Source organism: Hypanus sabinus, chromosome 12 (assembly GCF_030144855.1).
Source record: "Hypanus sabinus isolate sHypSab1 chromosome 12, sHypSab1.hap1, whole genome shotgun sequence".
Classification (NCBI taxonomy): Eukaryota; Metazoa; Chordata; class Chondrichthyes; order Myliobatiformes; family Dasyatidae; genus Hypanus; species Hypanus sabinus.
In genome coordinates this window covers 54567322-54589713 of record NC_082717.1, presented here as the reverse complement: position 1 = coordinate 54589713, position 22392 = coordinate 54567322, and the positions used below count along the sequence as shown (strand labels likewise).

Here is a 22392-nt window from a genome sequence, read left to right as displayed (position 1 = left end):
CCTTGTTTCCACTGCTGTCTAGTTCTTTGACCACATTCTTACCAAGACACTGTACTACAGCCACATATTCATAATCTTCCTCAGCTACTTTGTCCACTAATCACCTCACACTATGGTCTCACTACTCTCCTCTTTATAGTGGCCATATCTCAATGCACAGAGTATAAAAAATAAGGTGGATGAACTTGTTGCACTAACTCAGATTATTGAATATGATGTTGTGGCCATCACTGAATCATGGCTGAAGGATGGCCGTAGTTGGGAGCTGAATGTCCAAGGTACCATGTTGTATCAGAGGGATAGGAAGGTAGGGCGAGGGGATGGCGTGGTAAAGAATGGCATCATATCAGTAGAAAGATGTGACATAGGATTGGAAGATCCTTCTGGGTTGAGTTAAGAAACTGCAAGGGTAAAAGGACCCTGATGGCAGTGTCTCCTACAGGCCTCCAAACAGTAGCTGTAATGTGGACTACAGATTGCAACGGGAAATAGAAAAAGGCATGTCAAAAGGGCAATTTTATGATCATCATGGGAGATTTTAACATGCAGGTCGATTGGGAAAATCAGGTTGGAAATGGATCTCAAGAGAGTGAGGTTGTTGAAACCATATGAGATGACTTTTTAGAGCAGTTTTTCATTGAGCCTACTAGGGGATTGGGTGTTATGTAATGAACCAGAGGTGATTAGGGAGCTTAAGGTAAAAGAACCCTTAGGAGGCAGTGTTCACAATATGATTGAATTCAACTTGAAAATTGATAGGGAGAAAGTAAAGTCTGTTTTAGTAGTACTTCAATGGAGTAAAGGAAATTACAGTGGTATGAGAGAGGAGTTAGCCAAAGTAAATTGGAAGTAGAAGTTTCAAAGCAAGGAAATAACGCTGAGGCTTTATAAAACATGGGTCAGGTCGCACTTAGAGTATTGCCAACAGTTTTGGGCTCCATATCTCAGAAAGGATGCATTGTTATTGGAGAGAGTCCAGAAGAGGTTCACAAGGATGATTCTGGGAATGAAGCGTTTAATATATGAGGAGCATTTGGCAGCTTTGGCTCTGTACTCACTGGAATTTAGAAGAATGCCGGTGGGGGTGGGGGGGAGGGTAGGATCAGATCTCATTGAAACCTACCAAATGTTGAGAGGACTAGGTAGAGTGGATGTGGAGAGAATGTCTTCTATGGTAGAGGTATCCAGAATTATAGGGCACAGCCTCAAAAGTGAAGAGTGACCCTTTAGAACAGAGGTAAGGAGAATTTTTTTTTTAGCTAGAGAGTAGTAAATCTGTGGAATGCTGTGCCACAGACTGCAGTGGAAGCCAAGTCCACAGGTGTATTTAAGGCAGAAATTGATCATTTCCTGATCAGTTATGGTATCAAAGGATATTGCGAGAAGGCAGGTGTATGGGGTTGAGTGGAAAATAGGATCAGCCATGATGGAATGGCAGAGCAGACTCAATGAGCAAAAATCACTGGACTCTGGCAAAGTGCCAGATGACTGGAAAATTGCAAATGTCTTTTTCAATCTTTTTATTAAGTTTCAAATTAATAAACATAGAAATAATGATAATGATACAAAGAAATCGGGATTACATTAATAACGATTAACATGTACAAACACAGATTCCAAGTAACAAATGTAGTTTAGCCTCCCAATCTCTTAGTAACTAACCATGAAGAAAATACTTTATAAAGAGAAAAAAAACCCTAAACTAAAAAAAAACAACAAAGATTGGGCTGCCATATTTCATCGGCTAAAATTATAATTTGTCGTTAACTCCGCTCCTCTATACATGAGCAAAAAATTACTAAAAAAAGATTCAGAAAGGGTCAACTTACATCATATGAAAATATTGAATGAATAGCCTCCAAGTTTCTTCAAATTTAACCGAAGGATCCATAGTACCGCTCCTAATTTTTTCCAAGTTTAAACATGCTATTGTTTGGGAAAACCATTGAAATGTGGTAGAAGGATTGGAATCTTTTCATTTAAGTAAAATGGATCTTCTGGCTGTTAATGTAACAAATGCAATTAGACGACAAGCTGATGAGGATAAATGACTGGAGTCTATCACTGGTAGTCCAAAAATTGCAGTAATAGGATGAGTTTGTAAATCAACATGCAGAACTACTGAAATAATATCAAAAATATCTATCCAATATTTTCCTAGAAGAAGGCAAAACCAGACCATATGTGTCAAGGAAGCTACTTCAAAATTACATCTATCAGAAACAGGATTTATATGGCAGTAAAAGCGAGCTAACTTATTCTTGGACATATAAGCCCTATGAACCACCGTAAATTGTATCAAAGCATGCCTGACACACATTGAAGAGGTATCAAATGGTTGAAGAATTTTCTCCCATTTCTCTGTAGGTAAAGATATTTGAAGTTCTCTTTCCCACTCATTCTTAATTTTATCAGAAGTACCTAAGCATATTTTCATAATTAAATCATAAATAAATGCTATTAAATACTTCTGATATCGATTTAAACTTAAAATTTTTTCTGTAACTTCAATTTGATGTGATATCGGAAAGGTAAGTAAAATAGCGTTCAAAAAGTTTCTAATCTGTAAATATCTGAAAAAGTGTGATCTAGGCAAATTATATATATTAACAACTGTTCAAAAGACGTAAAACAATCATCCATGAATGAATCACAAAAACATGTTATTCCCTTTGTTTTCCATTAAAGAAAAGCTTGATCAATTGATTTGCACAAGGATATATACTTCAAAGGTATCCCATAATATCCCACTGGAAATTTCTTCCATTGAGTTAGTTGAAAAGAAAAATGTAATCTGTTCTTTAATGAAATTAACAAAATTTAAATCCTGAAGCAAAATAGAGTTGAACCGCCATTGTCTAGTCCTAAAAGTTACATCAATTAATTGATAATTTCAAAGGCGCATGATCAGAAATGGAGATTGCATCATACACACAAGTAGTGACAGAGGAAACTAATCGAGAATCAATAAAGAAGTAATAATTTCTAGAGTAACTATGACATACGTGAGAAAAGAAAGAGAACTCTTTATTATTAGGATATAAAAACCTTCAAATTTCTTAAATTCTAGAATCAACTAAAAAGGAATTAATAAAAGTAGCAGATTTGTTTGGAAGTACCTGATTGGGCACAGACCTATCCATCATAGGATTCAGACAACAATTTTTTTAATACTTTATTCTTATTTTATTTTCAAAATTTTCAAAAAAACAATGAAATCAACAAGAACATACCAGCTCAGACATGTGTAAAAATAACATTAGAGAGATGCCTATTGTACAAAGTGCTCAAAAATACTAAACATTGAATCTCAAATGAGGGCTGTGAGAAATCAGCTCGGGGGAAATTGTTCATCCACCCCCGACCTCGTCCAAGTAGGCAAGAAATGGATCCCGGATAGCCGAAATTTTTTTAATTGAATTGGTTCTCAGGAAGCTTCTCCTCCTGTATGACTGAGATCATATCAGCCATCCATCTCCAAAAGGAAGGGGGAGAGGGTGATTTCCATTCCCTCAAGATAAGTCTTTTGGCAACAATCATCCCCAGCACCAGAGACTGTAGAGCAACAAATAGTAGATTGCGAGCAGCCAAAGATGGCGAGATGAGCTTCCAAGGGGAAGGATCTTTTATAAGCCTTTGAGTACCAGTCGAATATTTTGAATCAAAATACAGTAAGTAATGGGCAAAAGCAAAAGGTGTGTAACAATGTGGCCTCCGTCCCTTGGCATCTATCACACATTGATGAGACAGCAGGGTAACTTCTGTGCAATCTAAGTTTAGAGTAGTGGAGACAGTGAATAACTTTAAACTGGATCAGTTGGTGTCTGCTGTTAACAGAGCCTGTATCATAGACAAACACTTGTCCCAGGCAGCTTCAGATAATTCAGTGCCCAATTCCTCTCTCCACGTGTCTCTAATCTTCACAGTAGATGCTACAGTGCAATCATCAAACAAACATACAAACTTAAAAACTAGATGCTTAGAGTCAGGAGGGTTCTTTAAAATATCAAAAAAATATATGCTTCCCTGGAAGGATTTCAAAATTACAAATCTTAGATTGAATGTAATGTCTAATTTGTAAGTAACGAGAGAAATGCGAATGAGGCAGCTCAAGTCTCTCTTTCAGCAGACTAAATGTTGCAAACCGTCCCTCTATGTACAGGTCTTCAACAGAAACTAGACCCTTCTCCCTCCAAGCATGGTAGATTTTATCTGACCACGATGGTAGAAAGGAGTGATTGAAACAGATTGGTGTTTGTACCGAGGTCTCTGGTAAATTTAGAACACTCCTACAGGCAGTCCCCGCATTACGTACAAGTTCCGTTCCTGAGTCCATCTTTAAGTCGGATTTGTACGTAAGTCGGAACAAGTACATCCGGTATTATTTAGCATCAGTCAAATGTTTGTCTTAGTATATACTATATATTTTACCTTTCTATGCATATAAGACACCTAAGAAATGTATATATTCCAATAATTAAATCTGAGTTGCTTAGTAATAGTTGTAGCTTTCATGAGGGCAGGGCCTTTCACATGCTCCATTATTCTCACTTTATCCATTATTTTTTAAATTGTTCTAATTGTTGACCGACTGTAGCCTAACGCTTTTCCAATGACCGATGGCGTTTCACCTCTTTCCAAATGCTTTATTATTTTCACTTTGTTTTCATTCGTGATTGCTTCACATCAACGGAACAGAAACACTGCGGGCGGTGGGTCCCGACCTCCGCCAGCTCCTGAGGTCCGCTGGGTCCTAAGGACCATGGCACTGAATTCCCCAGGTCCTAAACTCCACCGCACTGAGACAGATTAAATGGGACAAGTGGGGACTGTGCTGGGTTTAGGTATTTGATCCTCCACAATATTCCGCATGGGAATTTAAACTGGATGTGGCAGTGTTTTTTTTTACGAGGTCGATTTGCAAGCTTGACATCAACCCGGCACGGGAGTGGTCTGTCAGTAAATTGAACTCGAGAACCTCCATTCTCAAGTCCGGCGCTGATCTCACTGTGCCAACAGCCAACTGGAATGGGTGGGGTCAGGGTCAGGGTGACTCTTACGAAGAAAAATTTAGCCAAATACAAAGTTAAACACTCAACACAGTGTCAACAGCAACAACTTAAAATGGTGGACGGCGTTGTGATCCAACTTAAAATGGCGGATAGCGTTCTCTTTCCTCGGTTCATAAGTACAAGTTGTCTGTAACTCGGACGTTCATAATTCGGGGACTACCTGTAATCTGATTTAGGATTCTGACGGAATTTTTCAAAACAAAACTCAAACTTTTTGAAGTCCCAGGCTTCATTAAGTTTTGGCATTACAAGAGAATCAAAGAAGTCATTCAAATCAAATTGAGTGGCATTGCATTTAGAAGTGTAGAGTTCACTGTAAAATTCTTTAAAAGTCATTTATTTCCTTGGGGTTAGTTAACAGGGTGCCTGCCCTCGATCTAATACAATGAATTGACCTTAGGGCCTGGGCTCCCCTAAGCAGCTCCCCAGGTTTGTCCCCTATTTCAAAATGCTTTTGTCTTAGTTTTAAGAGGAGGTTATTTATTTGACTACCCAAGATACAATTGTACTAACATTTAAGCTTCATTATTTTATTATAATCTTCAGAGGATTTTGAAGCTTGGTATGTCACTTCGAGGGTTGGGAGAGTATTCTCAGTCTCTAATAATCACCCTTCTCTCTCCCTCTTAGCAGCGGAATCATATGAAATTATATACCCACGAATTACAACTTTTAATGTCTCCCAGAGTGTGGAATCTGACACCTCGCCATTATTGTTAATTTGTATAAAATCTTTTAATCTGGTTATAATATTTTCTGTATATTTCCTGGGTTAAAACACCAGGAATAGATTCATTTGGAAAGTGAGAGATTTAGGGACATTGTCAAGGGGCTATGGTCAGAAATTAATCTATTATAGTATTTTGTATTGATAACACGAGATATTAAATGGGAGTCAACCAAAAATATATGATATTATCTCTCTCTGAATGTTATTTACCTATGAATGAATAAAACACGGTATAATAGTAATTTTATCGAGGCCTTGGAGAAGAGTGCTGACCAAACATGTCCATATGCATGTGCACTGGCGCCCCCCCACCCAGAATTCAGACAATTTTTTTTTAATTTTTTTAAAGTGTATTTTTTTTTCTATCTATTTAGATGATGGTTAAATGTATTGCTTCTGGGGGTTGATTCCTAATGGGGGTTTTTTGTAGTTAATGGGTTTTTGCCTCTCAGTTAGATGGGGTTCTTTTTTTTCCTCTTTTTTCTATATATTATTTTTTTTTTCATTTTTATATATTATGATTAGTTTTTTCTTCTTCAGCTCTATAATTATATACATATTAATTTGTAAATATTTTGTATTCTTTAGTTGTAGAAGATTATGTATTAATAAAAAGATTCTAAAAATGAAACAAAAGAAAAAATCTCTACCCATTATTAACATGTATTCATTTAAATTGGGATGAGATACAATTAAATGCTTAAAGAATTTGGAATAGTCAGTACTTAGTGCATAAATATTAACCAAAGCTACTTTTTGGTTATAAAGTAAACCAGTAATTAATAGAAATCTACCATATGGGTCTGAGATTGTATCATAGTGAACAAATGAGATCAAGGAGTCCATAAAAATTGAAACGCCTTTCACTTGGGTCAATGAATGAAACTGTTGTCCTTTCCAAAACCTAAAAACATGCTGATTATCCTCCTTCCTCACATGAGTCTCCTGCGCAAAAATAATCTGAGCATTCAATCTACAAAAAACTTTAAAAATCTTAATCCATTTAATTGGATTATTCAAACCATTCATGTTCCATGAAACAAAGTTAATAATATTATCCATTTTCCTTAAATAAACCATATAGTATGTAAAGGGTTAACCATATTGCATAGGAAACTCATGAATCAGGAAGAGGGAAAAAAGTTTAAAGAAGAACTGGAAGTTATGACAAAACAGACATTTTTGTAGTTTCAAAGCAGCCCAAATGAAAAATATTGATCTAAAAATAGCCCCCACCCACCCACAAAGACCTGAAATCTGGCCAATATACAGCCAGAAATCTATCTAAATAACCTCCCTACCCCTATCTCACTTGAGTGCAAGTCTCTAAATTTTTTAAAAAATTTAAAAGCCACCCATAATCAAAACATTGTGAAAGGAATGCCAAACACATGTTAAGAAAAAAAAAACCATTTGCAGACCACTTTAAAAGACAAGTTCTTAAAAAATGAAGCAGAATACAATCTTAATATTTCGAGAAAAAACAAATAATCACCAAGTCAAAATCTTAATTTTCAAAAGTGAACAATTAAAAATAAAAAAGTAAAATAATAAACGACAAAGAAAGGAACTTTAACATAGAAACATAATAACCATCCGCACGCCAAAACAAAGTACCAGAAGAATCAGCCCAAGGGCAAAGTTCTATGAAGTTAAAATGTCCAAATCTATAAGCTGGTTATTAACTAATAAACCAGGTGTATACAAACATAAAGGAACAGTAAACTAATTAGACATCCGAGCTCAAACAATGATCCTCAAGAAATTGTTGTGTGTCATCCACAGATTTAAACCATTTATCAGGCAGAACAATCCTTAAACAAGCGGGGTATAGCAAAGCCAGTCGAAAATTCCTTTGATATAATTCTGACATCGCCAACTTAAAACACAATCTTTCTCGCATTACCTCAGGACAATAATCTTCAGCCAGACAAAACTGAAGATTTTGATGTTCAATAATTCCTTTCCAATGAGCAATTCGATTTAAGTGCTCCTTAGTATTCACGTAATGAAATCAAAGAATCACGAGACGCGGTTTTAACTCTTTTGAAGGTTTTGGTCTTAGTGCCCAATGCGCACAGCCAAGTACAGGAGGAGAAGAATAAACCTCCGAGCCAAAGACCTCCATTAAGAATTGAGAAAAAAATTTAGTAAGATACCTGTTCTCAATGTCTTCACTGAGTCCTATTATTTGCAAATTCTGTCTGCGATTATGACTCTACAAATTAATAATCTTTATACTGCTCCAATGTATGAGTGGTCAAAGTTGATTTCTTTTCCAAAGAATTCAGACTGCAATCCCTCTGTTTCCCAGCTTCGGTAAGCTCTAAAATTTGCCATTGCTGTTTTTCATTCTCCTTTTCAAGTGCTGCCAGTCTACCTTCGTTCTCCTTTAACATTACTTCCAAAGCAGCAAATCTTTTATCGAGTTTTTCATCCAAAAGATTTGAGATAGCCTGCAAAGTGAGTTGAGACTGTTTAGGCTGTTCAAAGACACCTTCTTTCTTCCCATTTTCATTACCGGTTTCCTTACCTTCGGCTAGTGCCTTTCTTCCTCTGGTAGTCATTTCCGTTGATTAAAATTCAGAATTCAAGCATATAAAGGTGTTATAAACACTTTGATATGGATAATAAAAGGGTGGTAAGGAAATTGAAAAATGACCGGAGCAGAGCTAAAATGTGACCTAGTCCATCTCTCATCCCCAAGAGAGTCAAGTGAACTAACTGATAATTAATAGTTAAACATACTCTGAGGACAATTTAGAAAACACTTTAGTTTATTGAGATTTTCCCTTTCAAGCCCCATTTATTCTATTTTTTAAACCCTCCATGACTGATTTAGTTTTTAAGGAATAGGACAGGTTGGGTATTAAAGTTTTTGGGATCTGTTTGTTAGAGGAAACCTTTGTTTATTTGAGCAATTGTCATCTAAATATAGTTCACCCAAAACTCACTTTTTTAGATATTTACAAATTGGAGACTTTTTAAGATCTCAATTATGTACATTCCCTATAAGCTCAGATAAGAATTTACTAGATGTAATTTTTAGTCTGGCACCTTTTTATAATAGTTCAATATTTAAGTTTTATGGTATGTTACTGGAGACAAGGAATGTTCCTTTAGACAAAATTAAGTATCTCTGGGAACAAGATTTACAGATATCAATATCTGAGGAAACTTGGAATGAAATTTTTAAACTGGTTAATACTTCATCGCTATGTGCTTGTCATTCCCTCATACAATTTAAGGTGGTACATAGAGCTCATATGACTAAGGATAAGCTATCTTGTTTTTATTCAGATATATCTCCCTACTGTGACAGATGTAATAATAGAGAAGCTTCATTAATTCATATGTTTTGAACTTGCCCAAATCTTGAAAAATATTGGAAGGAAAATTTTCAAACTTTTCCCTTACTTTTTAAAGTCAGTTTTAAGTCTTAACACTCTGACGGCCCTATTTGGTATTGTTGCAGGACAAGATACTAAGTTGATGGTTATCTGATTTACATATTTTGGCCTTTGGCTCTCTTATAGCTCAGAGGACGCTTTTGTTTAAATGGAAAGATGCCCAATGGTTATGTGATGTTATGTCATGTTTAGATTTAGAGAAGATTCATTGTTCAATTTCTGAATCTTGTCAAGACTTTCAAACGTTGTGGGGACCTTTGAATTATTTTCAAAACCTTCAGTTCGTTATTTAAACTCAGATGTTGGCTATTATTAATTTTTATTATATAAGAAGGTATTCACCTTCTTTTCTCCTTAATGAACAGCTTCGGTCTTGGTAGGGGTTAGAATTTTTTCTTTTGTAATAAATTAGTGTAGTTCAATATAACTATTGATTAACTTATATGAATATGACAATAGACAGTAGGTGCAGGAGTAGGCCATTCGGCCCTTCTAGCCAGCATCGCCATTCACTGTGATCATGGCTGATCATACACGATCAGTTCCCCATATTCCTTGACCCCACTATCTATAAGAGCTCTCTTGAATGCATCCAGAGACTTGGCCTCCACTGCCTTCTGGGGCAGAGCATTCCACATATCCACCACTCTCTGGGTGAAAAAGTTTTTCCGCATCTCTGTTCTAAATGGCCTACCCCTTATTCTTAAACTGTGGCCTCTAGTTCCGGATTCACCCATCAGTGGGAACATGCTTCCTGCCTCCAGTGTGTCCAATCCCTTAATAATCTTGTATGTTTCAATCAGATCCCCTCTCATCCTAAATTCCAGTGTATACAAGCCCAGTCGCTCCAATCTTTCAAAGTATGACAGTCCCGACATTCCGGGAATTAACTTTGTGAATGAATGTTAAAATTGATGGAAAAAACTGGTCAAGATTATGTTCTGATAGTATGAGAAATACAATAAATGTTCGACTTAGATTAATACAATATAATTTTTTACATCAATTATATATAACACCACAGAAAATAAATAGATTAAATTCAATTATGTCTGACCAATGTTTTCGATGTAATCAAGAAATTGGTACTTTTTTACATTCTACTTGGTCTTGTTTTAAAATTCAACCATTTTGGATAAATTTAAGACTTTTATTGGAACAAGTTATTGGAGTACAACTCCCACATAGTCCACTATTATTTTTATTAGGAGATATTGAAGGGACAGTAACGAAATTTAAATTGAATAAGTATCAGAAAAAAATTTATAAAAATTGCATTGGCAGTAGCCAAAAAAGTTATCGCTGTTACTTGGAAATCTGATTTATATTTTACTATGGATCGTTGGAATAATGAAATACATAGTTGTATTCCACTTGAAAAAATTACGTATAATCTAAGAAATTAATATGATTTATTTTTGAAAATTTGGTTTCCATAGTTACAAAAAATAGGATTAAATACATAGGTCCTTTGAAGATAAAATTATAATAATTGGGGAAAGTAAAAATAAATATCAAAATTATTTTGAACTCCATGGAGCATGTGGGGATCCTCCAATATCCAGGCAATCTTTCTCTTCTTTCCTTTTTTTTTCTTTCTTTAGATAAGGGTTAAGGGGGGGAGGGTTAATATTATTTTTCTTACTATTTTATTACCACATTTATTCTTTGTAATTTCTAAAATTTAATAAATAAATATATATATTTTTAAACCTTGTGAACCTATGCTGCACTCCCTCAATAGCAAGAATGTCCTTCCTCAAATTTGGAGACCAAAACTGCACACAATACTCCAGGTGGGGTCTCACTAGGGCCCTGTACAGCTGCAGAAGGACCTCTTTACTCCTATACTCAATTCCTCGTGTTATAAAAGCCAGCATGCCATTAGCTTTATGGGTTGATGTAATTGTTATTATGGACAGATAATAATGCAGCTGGTAATGGTATTATCTTTTCTGACCTTTTATATACACTTTCTTGTACTCTGTATACTTCTATGTAGAAACTAATAAAAATATTGGAAAAGAAAGAAGAAAGGAGGAAGGCAGCAGAAAGAAAATTATAAACCTGTTAGCCTGACCTCAGTGGTTGGGAAGATGTTGGGAGTACTTGGTGACACTGGACAAGATAGGACGAAGTCAGCATGATTTCCTTAAGGGAAGGTCTTGTCTGACGAATATGTTGGAATTTTTTGAAGAGATCACACATAGGATGGCTAAAGGGGATCCAGTGGATGTTGTATATTTGGACTTAAGAAGCCTTTGACAAAGTGCCGCACATAAAGCTGCTTACCAAGTTAAGAGCTCATGGTATTACACGGAAGGTACTGGCATGGTTAGAGAATTGGCTGATTAATAGAAGTCAGTGAGTGGGCTCACTGTGGGCTGCCAGTGAATAGTGGTGTTCCACAGAGGTTGGTGTTGGAACTGATACTTTTTATGTTGTATATCAATGATTTAGATGATGGAATAGATGGCTTTGTTACCAAGTTTACAGATGATATGAAGATTGGTGGAGGAGCAGGTACTGTTGAGGAAACAGATAGGCTGCAGAAGCACTTAGACAGATTAGGAGAATGGGCAAGAAAGTGGCAAATGAAATACAAAGTTGGAAAATGCATGGTCATGCACTTTGGTAGTAGAAGTAAATGTGCTGACTATTTTCTATATGAGGACAAAATCCAAAACTCTGAGATGCAAAGGGAGTGGAGTAATTGTGCAGAACACCCAAAGGTTAACTTGCAGGTTGAGCCGGTGATGAGGAAGGCAAATGCAATGTTAGCATTCACTTCAGGAGATCTTGAATACAAGAGCAGGGATGTGATGCTGAGGCTTTATAAGGCACAGGTAAGGCTTCACCCTGAGTATTGTAAACAGTTTTGGGCTCTCATCTAAGAAAAGATGTGCTGGCATTGAAGAGGGTTCAGAGGAGATTCACAAGGATGATTCCAGAAATGAGAAGGTTATCATATGAGAAATGTTTGATGGCCCTGGTCTGTACTCACTGGAATTTAGAAGGAGGAGAGGGAATCTCAGTGAAGCCTTTGGAATGTTGAAAGGCCTAGACAGAGTAGATATGGAAAGAATGTTTCCCTTGTTGCGAGAGTCTAGGATAAGAGGGCACAGCCTGTGGACAGAGGGGCATCTATTTAAAACAGAGAGGTGGAGAACTTTCTTCCGCCAGAGGATGGTGGATTTGTGAAATTTATTACCACAGGCAGCTGTGGAGGCCAAGTTGTTGGGTGTATTTAAGGCAGAGCTTGATCAGTTCTTGATTGGACACGGCATCAAAGGTTACGGAGAGAAGGCTGGGGAGTGGGACAAAGGAGGGGAGAAAAAGATCAACTATGATTGAATGGTGGAGCAGACCCGATGGCCTAATTCTGCTCCTATGTCTTAAGGTCTTGTATCCCTTTTCCACTCTCAGTCCTGATGTACAGTTTCATCTCCATGTCGATAATTCTTTTCAAGCCACAGATATTCCTCAACCCACTGAGTTTTTCTAGCAGATTGTTGTGTCTAATTATTTATTTCACATGTTCCCATATATTTTATCAGAACTTCTTAAATATTTGCCACAGTTAGCTTCTTGATTAAGTCTAACATGTCAATTTAACATAATTTTGTATGCTCAAAATTAATCTCTGTGTTTTCAAAATGTATAACCCGTGCTTACGTTGATGAACTCACCATTTGAACAGCTCAAGATTCCTATCAGTAATTAACTTTCTCTTAAATGTATTTAATAGCAGTCATAATCACTGGCTCTTAATTCTCCAAGTTATTTCCATATTTAAAATTTCATAGGGATGGATTTGTTCTTTAGTGTACTCCAGCTTGCCACTTAATTTGTTATTAATTCCCTTAATCTTTTCTGTCCCTGTTACAAATGTGACAATAGCAATGTCACACCCATTAATATCAGTTGCTATGAAGTCAACATTTTGTATTTGCACATGCTTTTGTGGGTATTAGGATGGAATGGCTTGTTAGATAAACTAAAGAGAGTTATATTAAGAGCTGAAAGATAACAAGCAGGAGAATAAGTTTCTTTAAGGATCAGTGGGTCATTTATGTGAAGAGCTACGTACAGGAAATTGAAAAGATCTTAAATGAATATTTCGAATCTGTATTTATAATGGGAAAGGTTATTGAAGTTGGGGAGTTCAGGAAATAATACAGAGATGTCCTGAAACATTAAAATATCCTCATTATAGAATGGGAGGTGCTGGTTGTGTTAACATGCTAATAGCAGTTAAATCCGCAGGACTTGACAAATGTATTCTTGGACATTATGGGAGGCAAAAGAAGAAGTTGCTGGGACACTGGCAGAGGTTTTTGTATCTTAATAGAAGTGATGTTGAGAGACACGATCCATTTGCATGCAAAAAATCAAGAACTGATTAGGGATCATCAGCATGGCTTTGTGCACGGAAAATCATATCTCATTGATTTCATTGAGTCTTTTGAAGAGATGTCTAAGAGGAATGGCTAGTTCAGGGGATGGGTTTTCGCAAGGCACAGTATGGTAGACAGTTCTGGAAAATTAGATGACATAGAACACAGGGTGAGTGAGCCAACCTGATACAAAGTTAACTTCCTAGAAAAAATGAGAGGGTGGTAATGAAATCTTGTAGTTTTGGAGGGCTGTGACAGGTGATGTGCTATGGGGGTCAGTGCTGGGTCCCCTATTATCATATATATTAATGATTTGGATGTATATTGGTGGTATGATATTTGTGATATGGCAAGTATGTGGATAACACCAGAATTAATAGTCTAGTGTCCAGTGAAGAAGGTTGTCAAAGCTTACAACAGGATCTAAATTAACTGGAAAAGTGGGCAAAGAAATGGCAGGTGAAATTTAACTCAGATAAGTTCAAAGTGATACTTTTTGGAAATTAAACCAGGGTAGGACATTATACTGTGAATAGCAGGATTCTGGGGAGTGTTGGTAACGAGAGAGTCCCAGGAGTATAAGTGAAAATTACCCTGAAAGTCACGACAGAGGTAAACAAGTTGGAGAAGGACTATGGCACACTTTCTTTCATCAGTCAGGAATTGAATATGAAATTTGGAGCATTTGTTACTGTTGTACATGTTTAGACAACACTTGCAGTATTGTTTGCAGTTATGGTCGCTGAACTAAAGGAAGGATGTAATTAAGCTAGAGAGGGTGCAGAAATAATTCACAAGTTTGTTGCTGGGACTTCCATTACAATGTGAGACTGGGTAGACTGTTGAATGTTTACCCTGGACTGAAGGAAGCTGAGGGGTGATCTTATAGAGATCTATAAAATCATGAGGGTCATTGATGAGGTGGATAGTCACAGGCTTTTTTTTTGCCAGGATAGGCGAGTCTAAAGCAAGAGGGCATAAGCTTAAGATGAGAGGAAAAAGATTCAAAGAAGACCTAAGAGACAAGCTTTTCACACAAAGGATGGTGTATATATGGAATGAGCTTTCAGAGGAAGTGGAAGAGGTGATACAATTACAAATTCTAAAATACATCAGCATAGGTACATGGATAGAAAGGTTCAGAAAGATTTGTGCAAAATGTTGGCAAATGTGTCATGTTCAGGTAGGCATGGATGAGTTGGGCCAAAGGACTATTTCCATACTGTTTAACACAATGATTGTGGTGTAGAATTTGTAGTTATAAGGGTGTTCTATGCAGCTATCACAAAAAGTCTGCTTGATATTATTAAATCTTTTTCAGCCTAACAGATGATGGAATTGATAGCTTTGTGGCCAAGGGTGTGAACAATTAAAAGATAGGTGGAGGGATGGGCAGTGTTGAGAAAGTATCAGTTTTTGGCTCCATATCTAAGAAAGGATGTGCTGGCATTTGAGAAGCTCCAAAGGATTAACTTATGATGAGTGTTTGATAGCTCTGGGCCTATACTTACTAGAGTTTAGAAAAATGAGGGGGGATTTTTTTGAAACCTCCCAAATATTTGAAAGGTCTGGATGGAGTGGCTTTCATTAGTGGGAGATTCTAGGACTGGAAGGCACAGCCTCAGAGTAGAAGGATTTCACTTTAGAACGAAGATGCAGAGCAACTTCTTTCGCCAGAAAGTGTTGAATTGAGCATTGGTTGATAGGTTTTTGATTAGTCGGGGGTACATAGCATAAGGATTATTCCTAAGATTACAACAAAAGTGGTTCTACTTTTGGAGACAAGAACATTTCCAAGTCACTGACTATCCCTTGGAGTACAGTTAAGTCAATCATCAAGAAATTGGAAGAATATGGCACAGCTGTAAATCTGCCTCAAGCAAACCATCCTCAAAAACTGAGTGACTGTGCAAGAAGGAGGCTAGTGAAGGAGGCAACCAAAAGACCTATGACAACTCTGGAGGAGTTACAAGCTTCAGTGGTTGAGATGGGAGAGACTGTGTATACAGCAACTGTTGCCCGGGTGCCTCACCAGTCACTGCTTTTTGGGAGAGTGGCAAAGAGAAAGCCACTGTTGAAAAACACTCAAATGAAATCCGGCTAAAATTTCCCAGAAAACACTGAGGTCAGCTGGAGGAAGGTACTATGGTCTGATGAAACCAAAATTGAGCTTTTTGGTCATTAGCACATCATCAAGAACACACCATCTCTACTGTGATGCATGGTGGTGGCTGAGGTATGCTTCACTGCAGCTGACCCTGGAATGCTTGTGAAGGTAGAGAATAAAATGAATGCAGCAAAATACAGGGAAATCCTGGAGGAAAACCTGATGCAGTGTGCAAGAGAACTGCGACTTGGCAGAAGATTTGTTTTCCAGCAAGGCAATGAACCTAAGCATAAGGCCAAAGCTACACAGGAATGGCTGAAAAACAACTAAGTTAATGGGTTGGGAAAATCAGAGTCCAGACCTCAATTCAATTGAGAATTTATGGCTGGGCTTGAAAAGGGCTGTTCACTCATGATCCCCTTGCAATCTGACAGTTCTTGAGCAGCTTTGTAAAGAAGAATGGGGAAACCTTGCAGTGTACAGATGTACAAAGCTGATAGAGACTTATCCACACAGACTCAAGGCTGTAATTGCTGCCAAAGGTGCATCCACTGAATACTGATTTGAACGGGGTGAATACTTAAGCAATCAATTATTTTGCATTTTATATTTGTAATTAATTTAGATCACTTTGTAGAGATCTGTTTTCACTTCAACAAGAAAGAGTCTTCTTCTGTTGATCTGTGCCAAAAAGCCAAATTCAATGTTGTAAAACAATAAAACATGAATGTTTCCAAGGGGGGTTGTGAATACATTTTATAGGCACTGTATGCTCCTATGTCTTACATTCTTATGACTTTGACTTAAAAATCTTATATACAGGATTTAGCAGTAAGGCTTTAAAATCTGACTTTTGGTTGGTTCTTCTTGTGTACAACTGGCTCTATGGCACTAGAGCCTCATTTTCCAGTTTCTGATTATTAAACGTGAGAAAGAGAGATAATAGCTCTTAGTTCATACATATATATATATACAAACTGAATTTGCTTCACATTGTAAAACAAAGTATATTTTGTCAAAAATCTGTGGAATTTTGAGTTCCTATGAAATAAGAACTTGTATTCAAACCTTTAGGAGCATAAAGTGTGTTTATTCACTTTGACTTGCTTTCTTAACCTTAAGTGATAAACTAAATGAACTTCGGCGACAGAAGGAGAAACTTGAAGAGAAGATAATGGATCAATATAAGTTCTATGAGCCTTCACCCCCTCGAAGGTATGATCAAAATATATTTACAGTGATTTCAAAATGTATGATTCAAATGAAATCTTACCTTGTAAGTAAAAGTTTTAGAAAATTATACAATGAAATCTTAAGCTTGTTAATATTTACCTTACACTTCTAATTATACACACAGTTTGTTTGAAAGAATAGCCAAAATGCAACTTCTTTTCATTTTAATATTTATCAAATGCAGAGAGTGTCCCGCTAATATTTTTAACTCTTTTCTAATTTGGATCCCTGTTGATGATAGCTGGTTAAGTAGTGATGTGTTCCTTTATTCCAGAAGGGGCAATTGGATTGCCATAAAGATGAAGAAGTTAATGAAACACAAAAAGGAAGGCAACAGAGAACGTATTAAATCTCTCACGGGCACTCCAACTAGGTCAGAATCAAGTGATGGATTTCTTCAACTGCCTCAGCATGATAGTCAAGATAGCTCTTCTGTTGGATCGAACTCTCTTGATGAAGGTCATTCAGCTAAGAAAAGCAGCAGTGAGTACCACCAAATTTATTTTTTTGCTTTATAACAAGATTCATTTCACACATACATTGACAAACAAAACTGGTGTGCTGATTTCAAAAAATCAACATCTTACTTTGAGTCTATTTTGTCCATTTTTAAAAACTATAATTTCAGGGTCAAAGCTGTTATAAATTAGATTGTAAATTGGTAATTATTTATTGTTTATAAAGTCCTGTTTGAAGCACTTATATTATCAATACATTTAATAAAAACTTAATATTAAACTTCTAAATAGTTTTGTTTATGCCACTTTAATTTTGAAGGTATTTGATCATGATCTCTGTCTCAAATCCATAAGAGAAGAACCCCATACATAAAAGCAATTCCATTCAGTCAACTATACACCATTCATTTAACGTGTGTAGTATAATCAGCTGAAACTTAGCAAGCATGTATATTTCTGTCTTCAGTTTCAGCATTTGTTAACTTCCACCTGTTTTCCCTCTTTCTTTGTTTTCATTTCCCAATTTCCTTTATATCGCATGCTCTGAAATAAAAGTGGCCACGCTGAAAAGGCTGCCTTTTATGAGGAACAGACCGAAGGATAAAGACAAAATGAAGGCCCTCTACCGTCGCTCTATGTGTAAGACCCTCTAAAACTTAAGATTCTCAAGTGGCTGCATTTTCATCATTTAACCATTTCCTTGCAATTCCCTTTGTATAGCACTTTGTTCATTCTTTCATTTAACACTATATATCTTGGGTTCCATTTCTATCATTGTCATTAAATGTTGCATTAATTTGTACATAGGAAGTATACTATAAATATTTTTGTATTTTAAGTTAACCAGCATGCATCATAAGGAAATGATAAGAACTTAGGTTCTTTTATAAGGAGATTTAAGAAAAAACTGCAAAATTTTAAAGTTTGGCACATTTATGCAAATTTAGGATGCTCTACAACATGAAATATTAAGATTTTAATTTGTACAAAATTATCGTATTTAAGAATCTTTAAATGAAATTTAAGTTTTGAGTACAGGAGTTACAGCTGCACAAGATGTTGGTAAGATTTCACTTGTATACTGTTCTCGTCACTTAGCTATAGGAAGGATGTTATTAAATTGGAAGGAGTGCAGGATAAATTATTAAGGATGTTGTCAGCACTGGAGGACTAGAGTTCTGGCAGATTGAGTGGCCTGTGGCTGTTTTCCCTGGAGCATAGTTGGCAGAGGAGTAACCATGTAGAGGTTTATTAAAACATTAGGACCACCAGTTCTTGGAGCCTGAAACTAGAGAGTCTGATTCTGTGCTATATAACTGTGTGACTCTAAAATCATCCAAGGAATGAACAATTATGCTTTGAGTGATATATTTAAATGATGCCAACTCCAAAATAACTTTTAAGCTTTCACCTCTCCTAACTTTGCTCCTAATAGATTTACAGATATATTAATTTTTACAGGATAGTGGACCAGAATTTGCACCCAGTATTAATCTAACATTGAATGTCCTTTACGCAACAATTACTAGTGGCTAAAAGTCTGATCCTGTACCCACCAGTGTCTAGCACATGTAAGTAAGGGAAAAACTATGTGTCCTTTTATCCAGCCAGGTAGAAATTCTTTAATCAGGCATAGTGCCTTAGCCAGAAATTATTTTTCACTAAATACATCCACCACAAAATCCAGGGGATTAAGCTATAAAAATTTTGAGTTTAATTGGAGAGTGTTGTACTGTTGCATTGTCACTTTAAGACCATAAGATCAAAAAATATAGAAGTGTCTTAGGACATTTGGCCTATCGAATCTACTCCGCCATTTAGTTAGGTCTGATTTTCACCAACCCCATATTCATGCCTTCTAAACATAACCATTAATCCCTTAACCATTCAACAATCCGTCAATCCCTTAAATACACCCAAAGTCTTGGCCTTGACAACACTCTGCTTAGTTTGTTCTTTAGTTCAATTAAATGCTAAATCTTGTCAGGGCATGGAAGCATGAAGGGAGGGTGAAGGATCGCTAAGAGTTCTGAGAGAGGGGGCATAAAGTAGTCAGAATTTTCTCAGGCAGGCTACTAATCTCTTTAGAAATTGAATCCAAACATTGATCATTCTTTGTAAAAAGAACTTCCAGCTATCACTCCTAGATGTATTTTCTTTACTAATTTGGCATACCACCAAATCATATACTTGATCTTTTTATATTTAATATACTATTTAATATAGTGTTAATATATTATTTTTAATATAGTTTTCTATTAACTATACTGTTTTAGGGATATACCCCTAAAAATCTGAAATGATATAGGACTCTGGTGAGACAGCACCTGGAATCAGCAGTTGCATTTTTTCACTCTTCCAGCAATTGAATGTTTTCTATTTCTTAATGAATTCAAATGGGTATACAATTCAATTAACATCATGGCTAGATTGCAATTTTCCTGACTTACTATTTAAACTGTCTAGTTCCATAAACTATGTTAGTTGCAGGTGTAAGCCCCTTCCAGAAATTTGGTCACAAACTTGAGAAAATATTGTAGCATATGTTCAATATTGCAATGTTTGGACCTTTTATATTTGGGCTTAGTCACCATGCCCATTCTGTTTTAGTTTTGAGTTATCCCTCAAAGAAGATGTTATTAAATTATTACTACACTGCATATTTCCTACAGTGATTATGTTTCAAACAAAAACTTAAATTGTGCAGCCAATTAATTAATTGCCATAGCATTATCCATTATGATTAGTCTATTTTATCAGCATGTTTATACTCCTACCAAGAAGTATTGCTGGAGCTGGTTGTAGGACATGAAGTGGTCCAAGTCTCAGCATCAACTGATCATAACATTTTGGTTATCTTTACAAAAGAACAAGGTACACTTAATTAGAAGAGTGAACCAACGTGTTCAAGAAAGATTATTGTACACGTTAATTTATCTTGCTTTCATCCCAGCTATGAATGATCTGCTCCAGTCTATGATATCAGCAGGAGTTCAGTGGTCAGGTAGTTCTGAAAATTTGGAGGAGTCTAATGAGTCTGGAGGACAGAGGACAGAATTGGGGTCCATGGCATTTTCCACGACGGCTATTAACCTCTCCACTACAAACGCTTCTGGCTTCAGATCCAAGCAGAGACTTCAGTCTAAAGGTATTAGTTGATTCCACTTAAACAGAATTATCAAACGGTCTTTGTTTTTCACAAATGACAATCACTCAAGCATTGCTATGTCAAGCCCTGCTTAAGTAAAGAAAACAGATAGGTCTTTAGACTCTGATGAATTTCATTTAACAGGAGATGGAACGGAACAAGAGGTGCAAGAGTTTAAAAGAGGTAGGTCTCGGGATTTTCTGCTAAATTTCACTTAATAAGAACCTAAAAAAGGAATATTTGCAAATTGTTAGTTAAAGGTTGATTGGCTAATTAGCAGCCAATTAAAAAGAAGTTAGGGTCAAGCATAATGGCCATTGTAGGAGTGGCCCAGTGCAAGAGTGGAGAGCTGAGGCTGAGTGAGGAAAACACAGCTAAGAACAAGTGCAGGTTTACTTTGCTTTTGATCATTAGTTTTTGATTCAGTATAGGTAGGATGGCGGTTAGGGCAGTGGAATGTTCTCATAATAAGTTGTGAGAAGTCATGGAGCCTCATGGTATCCTTGATTACCTCATCTGTGGAAATTACACCCAGATGCAGCAACTGACAGACCAGGTCGAGGAACTGGAGGTGCAGTTAGATGTATTCAGCATCAAGAGGCTGATGAGCTTCATTGATGAGAGTTTTAATAAGATGGTCACACACCCAAAGTGCAGGCGTCAGATAGTTTGATGATCACCGAAAGAAGTAAGGGTAGTAGGCAATCAGTGGACAGTTCCCCTATAGCAATTGTCCTCACAATCAGAAATAGCCCTTTGGATGCAGTTGAAGGGTGTGTGCTTTCATGGACTAGCACAAGTAGTCAGGTAGCACTGTTACTGGTTTTGAGGCCCGGTGGGAAAGGGTGTGGCTAAACAGAGTAAGTTTGATAGGAGACTCGATAGTGAAGGAGCCAGAGAGGGAATTCTTTGGCTGCAGGAGAGATGCCAGGATGGTGTGATACCTCCTGACTGCCAGGATCAGGGGTGTCTTTGGCTGCAAGAAATTCTCAAGGAAAAGGTGAACAGCCAGAGGCCATTGCACACATTGATTGCAAACAATATAGACAGATCAAGGGACAAGGAGAATGAGTATAGGGAGTTAGGTCAGAAATTAAAATGCAGGACCTCAAGATTAGGGTACCTCCAGATTATTCCTGGTGCCACATGCTAATGAGTCTAGAAATAGAAAGATAGGCTAAAGGAATTCATGCTTGAAAAGCTGATGTAGAGGGCTGGGATTCAGGTTCTTGGATCATTGGGACCTCTTCTAGGATAGAAGCGATATAAGGGGGATGAGTTGCACTTGAACCAGAGGAGAACAAAGATCCCAGCGAGGAAATTTGAGTTTGTCATCAGGGAGGGTTTAAGCTATATTGATGGGGTGGAACGCAAAAGAGTGAAGTCAGTAAGAAGACAGAGGTACATGCAACAATGAAAGCATGTAAGCATAACAATCAGGATAGCCATGTTTATAATAAAAGGACAGACAAAACCACTGATTTAATTTGCATTTATTTCAATGCACTTAGCTTTACAAGTAAGACAAATTGAGGCCATGATTGCCTCTGGGGACTGGGGTATTGTAGTTCTAACAGAAATGTGGCTGTGAAAAGGCCAATGTTCCAGGATGCTGATACTTTCAGCATGACAGAAGAATGGATAAAAGTAGAAGGGTGTTGTGGCGACCCACTTTCTGCACAGGCGAACCGGCTCACAAATAGCCAGCGCGCGGGGGGAGACTTTAGTAATGTACCTCTGATGTCATTTCTGCCCGGAGAGGGCAGGCGCTAGGGATTTAAATGCCAGCGCCATGAAGTTTGAATAAACTAGTCTCGAAACGAGACTAGTCGAAACA

At 36.9% G+C, this 22392-nt stretch overlaps 1 protein-coding gene across 4 annotated transcripts in view; it reads left to right on the top strand.

Annotated features, from left to right (window-relative positions):
• Positions 1-22392, top strand: part of LOC132402897 (girdin-like) — a 284694-nt gene that overhangs the window by 228760 nt on the left and 33542 nt on the right. For all 4 annotated transcript variants that reach the window (XM_059985972.1, XM_059985971.1, XM_059985970.1 and 1 more), the window contains exons 24-27: positions 16839-16931; positions 17224-17432; positions 17963-18046; positions 20361-20555. In XM_059985972.1, coding sequence (XP_059841955.1) covers positions 16839-16931; positions 17224-17432; positions 17963-18046; positions 20361-20555 — 581 coding nt within the window. The remainder of the gene's footprint in view (positions 1-16838; positions 16932-17223; positions 17433-17962; positions 18047-20360; positions 20556-22392) is intronic.